Source organism: Mobula hypostoma, chromosome 7 (genome assembly GCF_963921235.1).
Source record: "Mobula hypostoma chromosome 7, sMobHyp1.1, whole genome shotgun sequence".
Taxonomy (NCBI): Eukaryota; Metazoa; Chordata; class Chondrichthyes; order Myliobatiformes; family Myliobatidae; genus Mobula; species Mobula hypostoma.
The window spans coordinates 153,659,899-153,680,512 of NC_086103.1; the positions used below are offsets into that span (position 1 = coordinate 153,659,899).

A 20,614-nucleotide genomic window follows, 5' to 3' on the forward strand; every position below is an offset into this window, starting at 1 on the left:
CGACCTGTAGTTCTAGTCTCACTCAACCTCAGTGGAAAAAGACTACTTGCATTTACCCTACCTACACCATCCATAATTTTGTATTGTTTTTCCTTTTCATGCCTTGTGGCATATTGGGTGACATTTTTGCTGTTTCCATAGCATTTGACTGTTTTTACAAGGTCGAGTTGCTAGCTCAACACTTAACCCAGCATAGGTGGAAAGTGTGCAAGGTGCTGACTGGATTCGAATTCAGGATCAGTCACCTCGAAATCCGGTGCTGATGCCACACCACCGGCCGGCAATAATTCTGTATACCTCTATCAATTCTCCTACGTTCTAGAGAATATATTAAAGCCCTAACCTATTCCACCTTTCCTTATAATTCAATTCCTGGCAACATCCTTGTAAATTGTCTCTGCACTCTTTCAATTCTACAGCTTTCCTGTAGGTAGGTGACCAGAACTGCACACAAGTAAATGAACTACCTCTGGTAGCTTGAGGTCAAGGTGACCGAGGAGATGCTAACTGGGTTAAGACCTTACCACTGGGCCTGGAGGGGTGATACTGAGCTCCCAGCTACATGCTGCTTTAAGTTTCCAGCTCATTCTATGTTTCTACTTCTTGTTTCCTGTACAAAGTCCAACATGAAAAACAGCACTTCAACTTCTGTTTGGACATGTTGCAGCCTTTAGCACTGAATTCAACTATTTCAAATAACTCAATTCTTTTCTGTGTATATCAGAAATGTCCAGTTCTACTGTAAGGTTATCCATCTGGAACATAATTAATTCAATGTTTGCCTCTACACAAACAGTCCAATCTGTTGGGGATTTCCACTTTCCCCTTTTGGTTTATCCTTTTAATAATATGTATGGCTTGGATTTTGCGGCTTTCTCTCCCTCTCATTACCCTCATTCAACCATTGGCCAGACCACTCCAAAAACATCGGGATCAGTCGAGCCAGCCCTGCCTCATCCTATCTGTTTTGAAGGAGGATCAACAGCCTGAAATGCAAACTCTTTCTTATTCTGCAGTGCTGTCTGAACATACTGTTTATTTCCAGCATTTTATTTCACATCTTATTAAAGGGGAGAGCGTTAGGGTTTTTTAAAAAAAAACCTTTAGTTTAATTTGTTAATTATTTAAGTACTTTTGTATGTTATTAATAAATATTATTAATCCCAAATTTTTCTTACTCAGTTTTAAAATGCCTCTGAAATATACACGTTAAAAAGACTTGACAGAAAACTATCTCATCATAACTAACTATGTTTCATCATGTTTTTGAGATTTATTGCATTGACCTACAACCTCAGGGTATCTGTAGATCGTACTGTAAAAGAATGCACCTGTAATTATTGTGGTGCCGCCTATAGTTGTCTCATTAAGATGACAGCATTACAAAGTTGTTCTGATCCATATTGCTTGTTTTCTTCTCTCTCTTGCATCCTTTGTGAGTGTACTACTCTATAAACAATATCTGAGGGGAGGGAGGGAACGTCAACTCAGACCATGAGAGGTCTGTGTCAGGCATTTTCATGCCTTACAAGGCGCAGATTGAATTTTCTTAGATTGTTGTGATTGAAGATGACTGTGACTTCTTTGAGATGAGTACATGCGCCAAGATCTATCTTTCCAGATGAATTTAAAGTTTTGCACAGAACTCCTTGAACAGCAGGGTTGACCCCTGGATCAATTTCCATTTCATCGGCTAATACTGCTTAAAAATATCTTCAGCTGTGTCATTCAGTGCTATTTCTGGAACTTTACTGTGTGTAAATCAGCTGCTGCAACTTTGATAACTGCACTTCAAAAAGTTCTTAAATCAGTGTAACAATCTTTGGGATATCTTGAGGTCACAAAGACTGCCTTTAAATATTTTGTCCTTATGTAAGCTCTTTCATTGTGGTGATTTTTAAATCAACAAAAAATTGAGTATGTTTAATTTATCCTATGCAGAATATTTAACAGCACACATGAAATGCCGGCAGAACTCAGTGGAGGTTGTCCAGTTTAACTTTCTGGTGAAGGGTGACCCCAGGGGTGTTGATGGTGGGGACACTTGGTGATGGTAATGCTACTGAATTTCAGGATTGGTTCATCTGTCTCTTGTTGGAAATAACCATTGCCTGGCACTATATATGGCCTGGTTGCTACTTACCAGCTCACATTTGATTGGTTGTCTGGGTTTTGGTGAATGCGGATATGGACTGCTCATTTGAACTGGTAATCATCAATGAATGTCCTCATTTCTCAGAGACACAAGAGAGGTTATTGATGAAGCAGCTGAAATTTGTTGAACCTTAGGATGCTGTCCTGAAGAATTCCTGAAATGATGCCTCCAACAATCACGAACATCTTTCTTGGTGCAAGGTTTGAGTTGAGGATGTTTCTTTTTCTTTCCCCTTGGCACTCAAAATCACTTCACCAGAACCTTTTGTTGCCAGACTTTATTAAATACAGCTTTAATTCAGGAACTGAGCTCTTGGGTCCATGTTTATACCAAGGCTTCATAGACTTGTGGAGCTCAGGGTTCTGGTAATACCCGAACTGACCATCAGTGAATACATTATAGGTGGAAAATTGGCATCAGCATTGCTTCTGTATCATCTTCCATCACTTTACTGTTGACCAAGCAGTGGATTTTTGATTCTTTTTGTGAACAGACTATTTCTTACACTGTTAGTTGATATTAGTGTTGCAACTGCACGAGAACGCCAAGGTCAGAGGACTAGAAAAATAAAAAAATTACAGCTACTAAAGTAGTACTAATGAAGTGACTGAAGTGATTTTTTTTTTCTGCTTTCCTCTCACTAGATGCTGCCTGATCGGCTGTGTATTTCCAGAAATTTCTATTTTTAGAGCTACAGGAGTGGCTAGTTTCAGGCTGAAGTCTTCAGTATTACAGCTGGGAGATTGTCTCATCTGATAGCTTTTTTTAAAAACACCCAATACTAATCGGTGTTTCTTAGTAATACAGAGTGAACTGAATTGACTAAATGTTGGATTCTGTGATGTCCAAGATCTCTGGGGAAAAAATTTGAGATAGATTATCTATTTCACACTTTTGGCTGAACATGGTGGTAGTGTGCAAGGTGGTTGCTGTGAGTTCTGTAGAATTAGTAAAAATTAGAACTTAATGATGTGGCACAATTTTTAACTATTTTTAAATCATAAAGCACTTTACAAATAAATCCACAAAGAGAAGAACTAGTTAAAAGTAAACTAACTAGAGGAATGAAATTTCTGCAAAATAATTTTCAATGGAATTAAACCCAAAGAAAGTCAGAATTTACAATGAGTTAGAAAATCATTGCTAGTAGGAAGGAAATTTTAGCTGAGAACATTCTTTTTTTTCTGAAGAAGAGATAAAATTAATTGATGCTTATCTGCTATGAATGTGGCAACCCGTAAAGGAAATGCTTTCAGTTCAAACATGAACTACTGAGATAATGCAATAGGACAAACTGATTTTTAAAGGTGTTTAGATTGATGGTGAAAAGTTATTCCAATAAAGTGCCAGTATGATAGTGTTAAATGGACACTAGTGATAAAACTGTTTCATGTTGATCCTTGTATTTCATCAGACCAAAAATAATTTATTCTGAGCTCCTCCAGCATTTTGTGTGTGTTTATTGCTTTGAATGTTCCCTTTATTAGTGACAGTTATCCTAATGGCAGTAAGTATGATATGTTGACTAACAATGGCTTTCGCAATGAGTGGGAGAACTTGCAGAGACAATGTTTTTTTAAAAGTGAACTGTCCAAAACAGTTAACTAGAGTAAAGAGTATTAACTAAATTGTTCAAACTAAGTGACTGTATTTCAAAGGATTTTGGGACATCCTAGGGATGCAAATAGCCACTAGCTAAATGCAAATTAATTCTTCCTTTTAGTTCTGATCTGTATTGTCAAGGACTCAGACCGTATTCATTTGTGCCTTTGAAAGAAGAGTTAAAATTGATTCCTCTTTGGTACATGCCAAAATGAAATGCAAGTTTGTAAGACAAAATGGTGTTAGCCTAGAAGTGGGAATGTTTTGAAGAAGTGATAAGGAGTACAAGTCTACAGCCCTAACAGTAGATAATGATGAATACGTTTTTATCTGGGGAAGGTGAGATCATCTGCAAGTGCAAGTACCAAGAGGTCAAGACTGCAGCAGCTACTTAAGACATGAGTAGGCCAAGCTTCCTTCCTTCTGCAGACTACTGTCACATACCTGAAGACTGAAGTATGTGTCAAGTCCAAAAGAAAGTTTTGAGAGCTGTGAAATTTAATTCTGTGGAATAAAGGTGAACTTTGCTCTTGGAAGAACAAGCAAAAAGCAACTTGTTCACTGTAATGAATGTGGAAATAAAATACAATATCCTTCTGTGAATATGACCACTGGCATGCTGAGTTTTGTTGATGTTATGCAGCTTGCCCCTTTCCTTAATTGATTTTCTTTATTTCTTTAGGATCCCAGTAGTTATAGCTGGGTGTAATCTGTGTTTGCTTCAGTATTATTACTTTAATTTTTATTATTTATATGTTGTACTACAAGTTGGGAATAAAAATTCTGACATTCTATATTGTCACGGACCAGTGGTTTAGTTTGGCTGATACCTGAGAGTACCAGAATCTCATTCATCAAATGTCCATTCAAGAACAATAATCTGGTTACATTAAAAAAGAAAAATGCTGCTTTTACAGAAATAGGACTATATTCAATATTACTTCAGTCTTCAAAATGGGCAGCTCTCTGGTTAACCTCTGGATTTTTTTTTTGGTGTTTTACTTCTAATTAGGTATTTCAATCTGTTTTCCTCAGTTGTATCAATGCTGAACTGAACAAGTGAAGTCTCACATGAAACAAATCAAAGGAAGGGGGAAGAAAAATTAAAATAAAAAATCTGCAGGCTATTGTACAAATGTTTCTTGCCCATTTACAAGTAATCATGAAACAAATTTTGGAAAAGTTGTGGCTTACATCATTTCTCTTTCCCATGTGACTAAAACTAATCATAACAAATATGATACTTAACTGGAAGGAATGTATTTGGACAATGGAAAGAAATAGTTTCCAAGAGAGACCAAGAAAAAAAGTAAAAGTTTGGGGGTGAGCCAATTTTCAGATGGGCTGTTCTACAGCTGGATAACTGTCAGTCATGATTGCCAATTAAAATAAGAGTTGTAGGCTGCGGCCGTGTTGATCATTCTACAGCCCAAATGTAGGAAAACAACAACTTGAAACCATATAGTGCTTTTAATGTTGTGAAGCACCACAAAGGGCTTGTTTTAGAGGAAGCTTTTAAAAGGGCTCTTAAAGGAGGCCTCTAAGAGGAGCACAACCTTATGGTTTGGAGGCCTGTGTGCCTCAAAGACCTGGAGAGCTATGTTGGCTGCAGTCAAGGCCTTACGCTTTGGCTCTTGGAAGGGTTGTGAAGCCCCTTGTGATGCTTCACTACATTAAAAGCACACAATAATTTCAAGGTGTTGTTTGCCCTTGCCAAACAAGTCAAAGGGTTGAGACCAGACTAAGAGTGGTCCAGTAGTCCTCCAGGTTCAGGGGTTCAGCTTAGGGCTAACCACCCTGACCGGTAAAACAAAGTTGTTAAGGAAACAGCAATGAACAATCCTTCCACATCTAAGTGTGACAGTATTTGTGAGGCTCCACCCAGGACTTGCATGACTGACAGTAGTGAAAACCGAGAGGAAATTACTGACATGATGGAGGACGGCCTGAGCACCACCAGAGATGGAGGACCTTCACTGCTGCCCACTAGCAGCATAAGGAGGAATGAGTTGATTGGCAGTGAGGCTTAAGGGGAGAGATGTAGAGCTACGAGCTTTTCCAGTTTAAAACAAGCTTGCCAATGGTGCAGTGAATAAACTCGATGATCACCCAGGCAGAATTTGGCTATTCTATGGCTGGAAGTTGCATTGACTGGGAGTGATGTGAACACAAAAATGAGAACATTAAAATCAACGCATGATCTAACCAGGAGCCATTGTGGTTTAACATGGTGGGTGGATGGGATATGTTGTGAGTTTGGACAGTTTTTATGAATTCAAGTTTGCAGGGTACAAAACAGGGGAGGCCAGCCACTAACATAATTGAAATATAGGGTCAGGGGTTGAAGAAAGGAACAGATGAGAGTTTCACCTGCTGAAGCAAAGTTACAAAGGATAGTGTTAGTTGTGGTGCAAAGATGTAGCTCAACTCTCATCTCAGGATCAAATAAAGCTTTCAGAAAATTTCCAATGAGAGGGATGGAGCTAGTGGCTGAGATCCAGAGTCTGTGACAGCGACTAAAGGCAAGGGCTCCAACCTTATCAACATTCAGCAGGTGGAATTTTTTGCTCATTCCATACTAGATGCCATTCAAGCTATCTAATAATTTAGAGATTGGACAACTGAGGAATAGCTGGATGCTGTCAGGATACCTCTGGAAATTGTAGATCATCAAGCACAGGGTTGAGGGTGATTGTCATGGTACATTGAGGAGCAGGGGAATCAGAATGTTGTATGATTTCAGCAATATGTAGATGACAAATAAGAGGAAATTAAGTCATGCCACTTAGCCAGCAATGGAGGTGTGGGATGGGTACTTATGGAAGGCCATTCCCTGGCTATGAGAGCATCAGGAAGAACAGCATTAGCCAAGTACATTCCCACTCACCCAGATGACAGTGGAGAGTGATTGGAAGATGAGGAGGGGGAAGATTAGGTTAACTTTGAAGACTGTGAGAAATCAAGAAAAGTAAGGGGAGAGGTTATTATTGTTGTAAGTTTAGAATAGTTAAAGGTATGGGTGAACTAACATGAACACTGATTTTTCTCCCCTCAAAGGGAATGTGTGATACTGATAAAGGTTTAAAAACAGAAGACATTACTTTAGTGCGTGACTCAATCAGATCATGCTTGATCTATTTAAATAGATTTTATACATACCTCCAGCACATATGCAAACAGTGCAATACAAATATGATGTATTTTTTAAACCTGTCTGTATTACTTTGCAAGATTAAATGTGAAACAATGAAAATTTAAGCTAAACTGATATACAATGAATGGGTAAAAGCTTACAATGACGGCATGATGCACGAGTGGAGGATGAAGATGAGTGATTTGTTGTTTGTCTGTTACGATGAACTGATAAAGCAGCATATGGATAAATCAAAGGCACAGCTTTAGTTGCATAACTGACAGCTGAAGTAAGGTTAATGGAGACTGCCAGCACGTTGTCATGGAAACACTGACTTTTGGCACTGCACCATTTCATACCTTATCCAATACATTCCTGGTTGCTGGTAGTAGTCCAATGACTCTGATCGGTTGATGGTAAACCCCTGGTCCAGCTGAGCAGAGAGAAATCGGCAACTCAGTCCATTGCCATTGCGATCCCATACCCAACAGACCCATGTTGAGACTAGCCAGCTACTAATTCATATAAAGCTACAGACTATAGCCTGGTAACATTTTACCATAAAACTTAAAAATTAGGCCATATTGCAGGTTCGGGAACGTCTCAATGTTGCAACAGACATGAAAAATAACATGCAAGCTTCATGTAAAATGCAGTATTCATAGTAATGTAATAAGTTGCAGTATTAAAACCAGTTAAAGGCTATCATCCATAGAGTCAATCACAAGCACTAGATTGATTTAGCATACTGCATACCATTTTACCCAGTTCCAAGTAAGACAAAATCTATGAATTTTGTTTATTTTAATGTAGATTAACCTATTTATCTTTGGTACTCATGAATGCTTTGTTTAAAGCTTTCACATATTTAAAATGATAAAAAATTAATTGATCAAAATATCATTCCTTTTTATATAATAAAATTTTTTGACTATAGTTCCATGTATGGTTACTTAATTTTTTGACTTCATCTATTCACAGCATATTGTTCATTATAAAATCTTCTATAATATCCCTAGTGTTATGCTCAAAAATCATTCTGCATTGGACTCTTGGAGTAAAGAGAATTAGTGCTTGGCAAGCTTATGTTCGTCTACCAAATACAAAACTCCTATTGTTAGTACAACAGTAGCTCTCTTACTTCTAACGTTCTGGCCATGACTTTGAGGTTCCACAGCTATTTGTTACTCCAATCTACTTGCTGCACTTGTGGTTTGTTATGCTGGTTCAGATCTGAACAGTTGGGCAAAGAGCAGTGCTGTTGCTAAATGCCATACTCTTTGAGATGACTGGACATGGTTTCCTCGTCTCACTATAACATCTCCTTTAGTGACTAAATTTCTACAAAACCCACCTTACCGAGCTTAAACACATCTAACTATGCGACCCACCCATCCAAACTTGATTTCTTCAGTACTTGTTTCAACTTTTAAAAGATTGCACATGGTATGGTAATAATTAGATAGTGATTTGAAAGTATTCATTAAAATCACTTCCAATCTATATTAATAGTTGGCTTCTTCTCTTTCTGGATGTTCTTCAATATAAATCAGCAGAGAAAATACATGATATATTTTGGAAAAAAGCATATTAAATACAAATATTTGATTCAATACAGTACTAGAATTCAAAAAGAAATCTGTCATACACAACTCATCTTTTTTTAAACTACACACACAAACCATTCCTTTCGCAAAATACTATTTTGTCTCTTGAAAGCCTAAGATATAAAATTATATCTCAGCAGCCCTGAACAAATGAAGGCTTGTCTCATATCATTGGTGACATCATTAAAATGGCTGTTGCTGGTTCATGCATTAAATGCATTATTTATTTTAATAAATGCAGCACTTCCTGAAAATGGCTACCGTGATAAGCATGGTCCACTTTGACTGAAAACATGTTTTTTTCTTGGCTCTCTATTTAAATTGGACTCAAAATACAAGGCTTATTTGAATTTTTTTGAAGAATGCTGTTACAGACTTATTTAAAAGGCTATTTCTGGACCATTGGTAAAGATTCTCTCTAGGAACTGTTATGTAACACTTCCTTTTGTAAATGGTATACTTACACGTTACCTAAACAATCATGTTTTATTAAAGGCAACAGCCATTAAGATAAAAACCAATGTTTTCCATTTGATCATATCCATTTCCTTCCTCTAAAGCTGAAAGCCTTTTCTCCTGTCAACCGCTGCCATCTGGTGGCCATTTAGTTTGTGCTAAGTGTTTTAAAATCCCTCCAATGGCTATTTAGGATATTATCGCTACATCTTCTACGATTAGCTTAAGTTTAAAGTACTCTTCTTTATGTTATTTATAAATACCCATTACTTACAATCAACTTTACTGAATTTTATGAAAAGCACAAAAATGGTCTTTAAAGGAACAACTGCACAAATATAATGAGGTGAGCTGATTTTTATGAACATGCTTCCTCACTAATACTACTCCTGTATAGACTTTTTATGCATGTCTACTTTTTTTTTATAAATCCACTATAAAAGAATACTAATTGTTATTTACTATAGGATTTAATACAAACCTTGGCATTTCTTAGAAAGTCTGAAGACTATATGTACAACAGAAATTTCAGAATTTACAAAATACAAACTTTATTTTTGGAACGCCACATTCCTGCAGTTAGTTGATGACATCAGATATGCAATAATATTTTCCACAGTGAAAAATCACCGAGACTGGAAACAGATAAACAATTGCCAATGTCTTTGTTCCAATAACTATTATTATACTCACTTAAATTCCTGGACTTCTCCTTAAAAAGATGATGCTCACATTATTACATTTAGGTGGTCATTATATATTTTAGAAAACTTAATTTAGGCTTAAGAGATCCAGAAAGCAAAAATATTCTAAGATTGCACAATGAGAAAATAGCTCCACATGACCAAGCATATCCTGTTAGAAACCTTAGCCATTGAGTGCTTGACCCCAAATGAAATGACTGACCTCACAGGATATGTTAGAGGTTAAAGGTTATTCTCAACTCATAGAACATGTCAAAGGCAACATATCTGATTGAAGTCCTATGCTCACCCCGAGGTCAAACCATTGCATAATGGTATCTGGTAATATACGGATTGTTTCAAATTCAAAACTGTTAAACTTCAATAACATACAGCCAGATAAAAAGTTCCGGGAAATAATCTAAATGGTTCAGCATCCATTACCTTCATTACATTTGGAATTTTTAAAATAAGTTCTACGGCATTAAATTGAATGCCTAAGGGTCCTTTAATAATAATATTTTATTATTAAGTCTGTTATTATGCAAAATGCACAGTGAAGTTAAATAAGTGGGGTTTAAGACATGTTGGTAAAGTAACTGATAAAATAATGCACAGGGTAAGAACAATATTTCACATGTATTTACCTACTAAACTGCGAACCCACACTAAACACTATTTAACACTAAATAGAAAACTGTTGACAAAATGGGTATTAATTAATATCTGGGTTAAAACTCATTCCTTTTTGCTTCAACTCCATACTTCAATAACTGATTTTTGACTTATCAGGTTAACATGCAGTTTTACATACAGTTTATAATATTCTTTTTATTTTCCTCCTCCACTCCTTGCTACAATATTTATGCTGGGGTATAGTGCACAGATGGCCAATACCTTCCAATACTAATTCAAAATTCTAATTTTCATCTTGCTTCTCAAAAATATCATCACATGATCATCACAGCAAAGCTCTGCTTTGTCCTCTTTTGACATCAACACAGAGCCATTTTCAATTTGAATTACTAAGTAGCAATGACAAGGAGGAATCCAGTTTGTTCCATATCCTAGGTCAAGGACACCGGTCCCTGCTGTTTTCCTGGCCAAGGTAATTAAATTAAGCAAAAACTAAACAGCAAATGTAATCATACAACAGGGTGTATTCACCTATTCAGTCATAAGATGATTCAATGCACTATATGCATCTGCAGTAAAATTCACTTAGGGCGCAAGGTAATTGCAAGTTGTGTACATTTATAAACTTATAACTCAAGATGTTTAAAATCATAAAAAATGTTCACATTATTATTAAGGGCGTATTTAAAATTAGTGACTCTATTTTTGTAATATCAAGAATACTTCAGTGGGATAGCAGGAAATACATTTTAAACAGTTTTTCTCTTTGAAATTGCTTCTTTCTCTTTTAATTTGCTTCACTCATATCAGACATCATTATCTTAGCTGCTAGGCAAATGTGTCTTGTTTCTAATCCTCTGGGGGATAAAATGGTGCACGTTTTGGGTTGGCTCATCAGAGGATTTTTCTCCCCACCATGGGATTCTTTAAGTGTATCCTATGCTTTATTATGTTAGAAGATTATTGTGGACCATATACCTTGTGCTATTTGCTACCAGTAAATTACTGCCTTTCACCTTTTGCCACATATTTGAAAATAGGTTACTCTTTTTAACCAGGTACACAAAAGCAAACTACTGTGATCATTAGAAACCTGAAACAAAATAAAAAGTGCTAGAATACTTAGCATTTTCTGTTCTTATACAAATTTCTAAACAGTTGCTTTTTTAGGTGCCTATCAGCTATCATGATGTACAAACAACATCCTAACTGATTTGCTAACATTCATTAGGAATGTAGCATTATCTCATACATTTATATTCTGGATAGAAAATGGAGAATACAAATGATCAGAGTAAAATAATAAGCAATTCAAATGGGAAAATTACTATCTTCAGCATAATGAGATTAAAGCAAAAAAATCAATTACCATATGATTTTTGTGATATTTGAGATTAATAATTCAAATAATAATTCTGATAGTCTATAGTAAATGAATAAGACAATTACTCTCCCAAATAAAATTACAGTACTTTGTAAATTCCTAACTGTTTTGTGACTGTATCCTGATATTTTGCCATGGAGATTTTTGACTTTGTTGAAAATCAAATTGTAACAATGATGCTGATTTGAATTTCCAAACTAGTCTAACTTTAATAATTTCCAAATGTGGTCATATTAACCATTTAGTAAAATAAATTTACTGTAATGTCAGACATAAACAGTGCTACCAAAGGACAATGAAACTGATATAAAGGCTTGTAATTACACAGGAATTTAGATTACATGGATACAAGTTAAACAGACTATTTGTGGTATGTGTTAAAATTTTTAATGTTATGAATGGCCTTTCTCAAATTCTTCAACACATGAATTAGAAAATAGAATTCTCCCCATGAAATACCTTTTTTCCTCTTTGAATTAATGCTTCATTTCTTTCTTTGCTTCCCCTGAAAAACTTTATATTCATTGCAAATATCTCTCAATGAAAAAAATGACTGAATAAATAGCACAACAAACTTTTGACATGGCTTTGAGTCCATAAAAAGCATATCATTGAAACTAAGATTTAAGTAGAAATCAAAACATGGTTTTGGAAACTCCAATTGGAAGTAAAACATGTATTTATGGTCATGGTCCAACCTTCCAATCAACACTACAAAATTCCACTCAATTAATTAAGGCACTTTTAAAGAGAAAGAACGTATGCAGTAACATCTATCATATTAGTTACTCCATGAGAGGAGGCTATTTAGCTCAGCGAGTTTATACCAGTTCTCCAATCAATCCCATTCTTCCACTTTATTCACTAAAACATGTTCACCCTTTCACTGCAACCCCTCAAATCTCTCACCAGTCATCTACGGATAAGTTACAGGAGCCAATTGGTTAAGGTGAAAGAGATATAGGAGGAAACCTACATGGTCACAGTGAGAATATTCAGACTTCATACAGGTTGTTTCAATGCTTGTCACAGCAGACACATTACCTGTAGTGCCATGGTGCTATCTCTTATCACCTTTCATTGACTCAAAGCATCCCAAAACACGTTACAGTCAACAGAATGAAATGTAGTTCCTATTGAAATCCAACAGCAAATTTCTTCATTTCAAATTAAAGCCATGCAATGTGATTCATCCCCTTGGGATCCTACTGTATGTGTGGAGTTCAGGTTGTAATGGTTTTGAGAAAAGTCAGCCCTTGGCCTTGAGTCAAATTGGACGAGGTCAGCTCTGTATAAATAAATGAAGTAATCGTCCCCAGTTGAGTTCCTGATTAAATGCAGACCACTTCTTAAAAAATAAATCCCAAACTGAATCAGCATCACTATTGACTGCCTGCCTGTATGTACTCTATCATTAGATTGAAATGATTCCATACAACACAAATTAGCATGGGCATTGAAATGCCCTGCCATTCTCCAGCCTTTTAGTCTGATGGGTCAAGGGGCAGTGGCAAATGATCATGTTTGGCTTTGCTGAATTATGGAGAAGATAGGATGAGTGTAACTGGACTGGAACTGATTAAGTGTTGGAGTTTCTGAGTGATAAGTGAGCTGCAGGAACCTCTGACACTAGCCAGGATGAGGAATAATGTTCCTGAGTTCTAGCAGAGGTTTTACACAATGGACATCCTGGAATATGAATGTGAAATATTGGTGCATTCCGATGGCTGTGTGGTGGTGCATATCCTGAATCTATGGTAGAGGGCTCAATGATTTGGGGAGATGGGAGACAGCTTGACTCAGGCAATGTGGCAAATGGAACAGCCTGAAGGTGGGGCTCCACCAAGGGACAATGCCTGCATTTAAGGCCACAGACCACTACAGAACTGGTAAACTCCAGATTTGAACCTATAGGCTTTCTTAACTCAAGTAGATTTGTCACCTGCTACAAAAGAAAAGAGATGATCATGTTGACCAGACTTTAAACATGCTCTCAATGAATGGAGTCTACCTGAACTCAGCTTGACACAAATTTACATTCATTGTATTGAGACAAGAGCAGAATTAGAGATGATAAAGACTTTTGTTGTTATGATTCAAAGACAAGTTGCCCCCACAGGATTGTGGGCAACTATTAATTTCCAGTAGATCTTGGTCACTTGACCCAAGACTGCTTGGGCCCAATTATAGTCAGTGGGTTTGGAGAAACGTGCAAAAGTTTTGTACAATCAATTAACTACTTGGAAAAACTCTAAAACCTACCCCTGACCAAAGCAAACTGTGAAAGAGGCCAATGATTTTCCACAAGTAGGGATGGAAAATCTAAAGAAATTAGCTTGCCTTTTTAAGTAGTTACACAGAAAGAAAAATAGTGAAAATAAAAGTCTTAAAGTAGAAAATAACGGAAATGCATTGTAATCCTATTGATTGTAATGCATCTTGACAAAAGGTTACTATCCAAAACATTAAAATATTTTCTTCTCAGATACAACACACCTGCAGTGTTTACTGCATTTGTTTCAGTGCCACTCATAGTAAGTGGCGACATCAAGAACAAATCTCAGGCTCAGGCTGTGAACAAAATGAACACCGGAAAGACATTCAAAGTTTACATATCCCTCACTCTGTCACACTTCCTGAATTTGTGAATAAAACAAAATAATTACAAGGAAAATTTGATATTTCACCTAGCTGGCACTCATGTATATTTGTGGAGTGTAATGTATCACTAATATATTGAAGTACAACATGACAGCTCACTGGTACTATAGATGAGTCTTTATGCATGGTGTCAGTCATTGTACCTACACTTATAGGTAAACTGTACATCTGCTGAACCACAACAAATAAGATGTATCATTTTCTAATGTTATCACACTGCCTCATATATATATATATATATATATATATATATATATATATATATATATATATACACACACACATACACACACAGTTTAGAAAGCTTCCCATAATCTACATTATGTAAATCCTGAAACATGTTCACAATGTAACCAAAACCAAAAATCATGAATTTAGCTTCAATGAGTTGAATTATCATTGGAGCTTCCTGTATTTTATACACTAAAAGATAAACATCTTGCAGCATTCAATAAAATAGCAGTTTTACCACTTTTCCATCCTTTTTTGCACACTGATTGTCTGTCCTGTTGGTGCGGCCTTTCATTGATTCTATTATGATCATTGGACTTACTGAGTATGCCTGCAAGAAAATGCATCTCAAGATTGTATATGGTGACGTATAGGTACTTCGATAATGAATGCACCTTGAACTTCAAGCTTTGTATTTAGAAATCTAAATAATATAAGATTTGTAGAAGATGAATATATGAATATGATTTAGGTAACATATTTGCTGGTATTATTTTAAGCTCTTGTTTTGTGTGTCTATCTACTGGTGTTACTTTTGCTTTTAAACCATCTGCTGTATTTCCTACTAATTAATCCGAACTGAAGCAATATCTGTGGTGTTCCAAGATGAATTTCTGGAGAAATCCAAGTTCAGCGCACTTCATATTTTTATGGTGCCCAGATGATGTTATCACGTGGTTGACACAAATTTGCATAACACAGGAAGAACTTGGAATGGCTGAATATATTCTTTGTAGGTTCACACAGTGCAAATGACATCACCCACAAATGCATTCATGGGCTATCTCCACTCTCTTTCAGATAGATTGGTAAAAGGACAAAGAGAGCAAATGACTGTGCAATCTAATGGCAATTGTGAGCAGTTTTGGGCACCTTATCTAAGAAAAGCTGTGCAGGCATTGGAGGGAGTCCAGGGGAGGTTCACGAGAATGATCCTGGGAATTAAAGTGTTCAAAGGTTCATTTAATATCCGAGTATGTATACAATACATGTATTAGGGATAATGTAAGTATATATACATACAGTATATGTATTAGGGATAATACAAGAGGAGCATTTGACAGCTCTGGCCTGTACTCACTGGAGTTAAGAATAACGAGGAGGAATCCCATTGAAACCTATTGAATATTGAAAAACCTAGACTGAGTGGATGTGGAGAGGATGTTTCCTATATTGGGTGAGTCTACAGATGAAGGAATACAGCATCAAAGTAGAGGGATGTCGATTTAGAACAAAGATTAGAAGGAATTTCTTTAGCCAGAGGATGCTGTATCTGTGGAATTCATTGCCAAGAACAGCTGTGGAGGCCAAGTTATTGAGTGTATTTAAAGTGCAGGTTGATAGGTTCTTGGATAGTCAGGGTATCAAAAGTTACAGGGAGAAGGCAGGAACAAAGTGTTGAGAGGGATCATAAATCAGCCATGATGGAATGGTGGAGCAGACTAGATGGGCTGAGTCGTCTACTTCTGCTTCTATGTCTTATGGTCTAAATGATGTGGCACGATAAAATATAATTAGTGGAAATTATAAAACACTTCTATATTTATATAAAATGGTCAAAGTTTTCTTTTAAATGTTCAGTAATTCCCATTTTCCAACTCCTAGGGTTATTCCAGCAATTGCTTTGTTGAGTGGAGAGTAAGAGGGGAGGACAGAGAATGTGGATACGAGATCAGGACACTCTGAAGTAATACAATACCTTGTAAAAGTATTCACCCCCAACCCTTTGTTCACATAAATGGGTATTACAACCAAGGATTTTGATCAACTTAAATGAGAATGTTAACACAGGGAAAATTGTAAAGCATGAAAAACTAAAAATTCAATGACTACAATGTCCGCAGTTCAGAAGTTTTCATTCCCTTTCCTTGGTATTTATTTGAACACCTCTCACAGTTAGTACAGCCAGTAGTCTTTTTGGATAAATCTCTATTAGCTTTGCACAGTGTGATGGAGCAAGATTTGCCCATTCCTCTTTGTCAAATCGCTCAAGCTGTGCCAAATTAGTTGTAGTGTGGTGGTGGAGAGTAATCCAGAGGTCTTGCCAGAGATGTTTGATTGGGCTAAGGTTAGGATACTAACTGGGCCACTCAAGGACATCAATTTTCTTCATTTGAAGCCACTCTGCGGTTGCTCTGGCAGTGTGCTTTGGGTTGTTGTCCTGATGAAAGATGAACTTTCTCACCAGTTTAAGCTTTTTGGCAGAGACTAGCAGGTTTTATCCAGGACCTCCCTGTGTTTAGCAGCATTCACATCAATTCTGACCAGATTTCCAGCCCCTGCTGCTGAACTCCCTGTAGAATGAAGCAACCTCCGCCATACTTTACAGTAGGGATGGTGCTACCTGGCTGACGTGCAGTATCAGATTTACATCACACGTACCGCTTCATGTTGAGGCCAAAAGTTTCCACTTTAGTTTCATCTGATCACAAGATCTCCCTTCCACATCCTTACAGTATATTGTAAGTGACACTTTGCAAACTCTTTATGGGCAAGGATATGTTTTTTTTTAAGTCAGAGCTTCTTCCCTGCCACTCTTTCATAAATACCCTTTTTGCGTAAAGCCTTAGAAATGGTGGAGCTATGAACTTCATCTCTAGTCGCAACCACTGATTTCTGCAGCCCACTCAGAGCGACTGTAGGCATCACAGTAGTCCGTCTAACAAGTGCCATTTTTCTCTGGTGACTCAGTTTAGAGGAGCAGTCTAAGCTAGGCAGTGAGACTGTGATTTCATATTTTTTCCACTTTCTCACAATGGACTGCACTGAGCTCCAAGGCATGTTCAGTGCTTTTGAGATGGTATTGCACCCTTCCCCAGATTTGTGCTTCACTATTATTATTTCCCCGACTTGTCTAGAATGCTCTTTTGTCTTCATTTTGGTTTGGTCTGCTGAAAATCGACCATACGGTTGGACCTTACAGAGAGCGGGAGTGTTTATTCCTATGAATTCATTGAAACAGGCGATCCTCCAATTTTCTACATTGACAAATTGGGTGAGTTGATAAGGTAATATATAGTATTGCACCTGAGGAAAGTTAATGTAGTAAACAAAGGAGATAAATACTTCATCAGCCCCACGATATTGGTTTTTAATTTTCAGTAAATTGTGGACAGGTTTTGTAATTTTTCTTTTGATTTCACATAACGTTTTGTAGATTTGCTCAAAAAATTCCTACTTCAGTATATTTAAATTTAGAAAACTAGACAGCAAAATGTGAAAAGAGTTGTGGAGGCTGAGTGCTTTTTCCAAGGCACTGTAAGTTCAGTGTAGCTTTCAGCTGGGCTATTCACATTTTGTGTGGGGTCTAATTTTGTTCATTTTGTCAGTGGCTGTGGGATAAGATGCAGGTCAGGGAGTAAAGGTCCTCCTCTCAGCCCAAACCAATTGTTGCTCTCTGAAGATCTGATGATGCTGTGCATGAGGAGAGGTAATTGGATTAATGGAGAGGCGCAGAAGGCCAGTCCTTTTGTGTTTGGGGGAGGGTGTGCGGGATCTACCAGGCAACCCTGTTTTTTTTTGGACATGGAGCAAAATTCCTTTTACCACTTGTGCATAAATAGTCCATAAATTCATCCAATTCTCTTAAAATTCAGTTCTTCCTCACTTTCAGTGGCTGGAAACCCAGCAGTCTGTACATATAAATGGATTAAATGCTAAAATTAAGACATGTGGCCTCATGACAAAATCTTTCACACAAGCAAGAAACATCTTTCACACAAGAAAGTAGATTCAGTTCCTGATGCAGCCTTTTCCAGTTGAGCCTCTGTCACAACTCCACATGCCAACATATGTTAAGATCAGCCACTGTCTGCCTCTCTGAGTAAATTATACAACAGAACATGATGACAGAAAATTACAACAATCTTTCAAGTCTGGTTCTTTACTCCGCCCTCCATGCAATTCCTACTGGACCAGTCATGGAGGGCTTTTTCATTCATTCAGCATCCTATAGAAATAGTAAAATGGTAAATGCATGAAAGGTATCGAGCATCCATTTAGCTGGCCTACAGAAACTGTATGAAGCTATGTGAGTCAGGGTGGGGGAGTGTCCTGTTTATATCTCTGTGTAGAAAGCAACCTTTCTTTTAAGAGGTGTGTGTTATGGTTTCCTTGAATTTCACTCTGTGTTTTCTCTCTCTGTGGCTGGGGCATGAATGATAGAGAAAAGTAGGCACTCGGTGCATTGCATACAGAAGGGAAACTTCGGGTGTCTTTGGATTTTGATCAAGATCGCTATAAAATTGGATTTGGTGTTTTCATTGAAAGAGCTTAAATGATTAATAATTATTGATGCTTACTGCTATCACAGACACTCCAGCCGTGGTGTTGTTAGGTTTGGGGCCTGTATTGAAGTGCTTCTGTAACTTTCCTGCCACTGAGAGCTGATACTCATTTTCTGGTAATCCATCATCCTAAACGAAGAGAAGAAAAACAAACATAAAATAAGCCATTAAGTATAAAATATCTGTTTGAACATTTATTGAGACTTTCTAAGTATCTTAATCTAATATCATATAGACCCGAGTAGCAAGTTCTTTTTAAATATTTTGCATCAGGTAAAGAATATAAGTTTAGGAACTTAGTAACCATTGCCATCAGCAAGTCTGGTAATGAACAGTTAGCTTATGATTAAAGTATCCTATTATACTGTCCAACAACAGGCCAAAAATTGAACATTGATGCCTTACATCACCTTATACCCAATTAGTACAAAAAAGGGCATTTTTATTCTGATAATATAGATTTCATTTCATTTTTCAACTTTGCTTAGCTGAGATCAGACTTCCTAATCAATGTTATGAATTATCCTTAAAGCTGGTAAGAGCCCACTTTGATTTTATCCATTTGAGATAGACTCAAAGACATTTTCCTGAATGACAAGAAATTTAGATACTTCCCATTCGTTCCAAGATAATTATTTTTAAGTTTACGCTATATTATGCTATTTACTGCAAAATAATTGAAATCAAGAACTTATCATTCCCGCAATACATAAAATTAATTTCAAGCATGATAGAACACTTTACCAGCATATCTTTTTCACTATGGATATTCTGATAAAACTGCAATTACATGTTTCTGTACAACAGAATTACATGATTTATCTGAATCGTATTTCTAATAATATACTTCTAATTAAAATATTTTGACTAATATTGGCACTTGTACACCAGCTGTGCACTAAGCCAAAGATATGAAACTATGCAGTATTGTGTAACTCAAATTGTGACATATTCTTGTGTTTTATTGCCTTTTCACTGTTTATAGAGATACATTCCCAAACTACTTCTGCAATATTTCATAGGAGAATTATTACCACAATTATCTACCCGTCATATCCATCTATCCCTCCAGCTGTGGAAATATGAAACTGAAATATTCTGCTCGAGCACATGATGAAAGCATCAGTAAACAAGACTTACATTCACCCAGGGGTGGTCCAGTAGCTGCTGTGCAGAATATCGTTGTTCTATATCAACCTGAAGCATCATGGTGATAAGCTCCTAAAAATAAATGCCCAGATGGGTATAATGAAATATCACACAAAGATTCCAGATGACTATTTACCTGGATCAGCAAGGAAAACATTAGGAAGCAATAATTCATTAGTCCAACAAAGCAAATCTTCTGTATTTCATGATAATTGCCAAGTATTCCTAACCTAAGTCAGAGGTACTTCATATCAGGAAAGAGATAACAAAACAGATATATGAAGGGTGTGCACAGGAATTTTAATTTGACCAGTTTTGGAGGTATACCTTAAATAAAAGCACGTTATACAAATATACCTACATGCTAAATGAATATTAAGAATGCCATTGCCTCTGCTACTCTGTTCATCTCTCTCATGTCACCTTTCAGCACCACCAACCCCAAATCATACACTAATTCTTGGGTACACCCCTGCAGAGAGGACAATATACTGTCACATCTTCATATATGTTCAGATTAAGTTTAAATACATGCCAAACTATATGGTACTCTTCAATAATAGGAAACACAGCTCTCACTTCCCTCATTTCCTTCAATTAATCTACATCTGAGTTACATATTGATTTTTTT

At 36.7% G+C, this 20,614-nt stretch overlaps 1 protein-coding gene across 4 annotated transcripts in view; it reads right to left on the reverse strand.

The window, feature by feature from the left end:
• dclk1a (doublecortin-like kinase 1a) overlaps window positions 1–20,614 on the reverse strand; it is a 293,292-nt gene that overhangs the window by 13,503 nt on the left and 259,175 nt on the right. For 2 of the 4 annotated variants that reach the window (XM_063054333.1, XM_063054336.1), the window contains 2 exons: window positions 19,975–20,055; window positions 18,850–18,963 (listed from right to left, as the gene is read on the reverse strand). In XM_063054333.1, coding sequence (XP_062910403.1) covers window positions 18,850–18,963; window positions 19,975–20,055 — 195 coding nt within the window. Of the gene's footprint in view, window positions 1–7,249; window positions 7,324–18,848; window positions 18,964–19,974; window positions 20,056–20,614 lie in introns of all 4 variants that reach the window. The other 2 variants (XM_063054334.1, XM_063054335.1) reach the window with 2 other exon arrangements.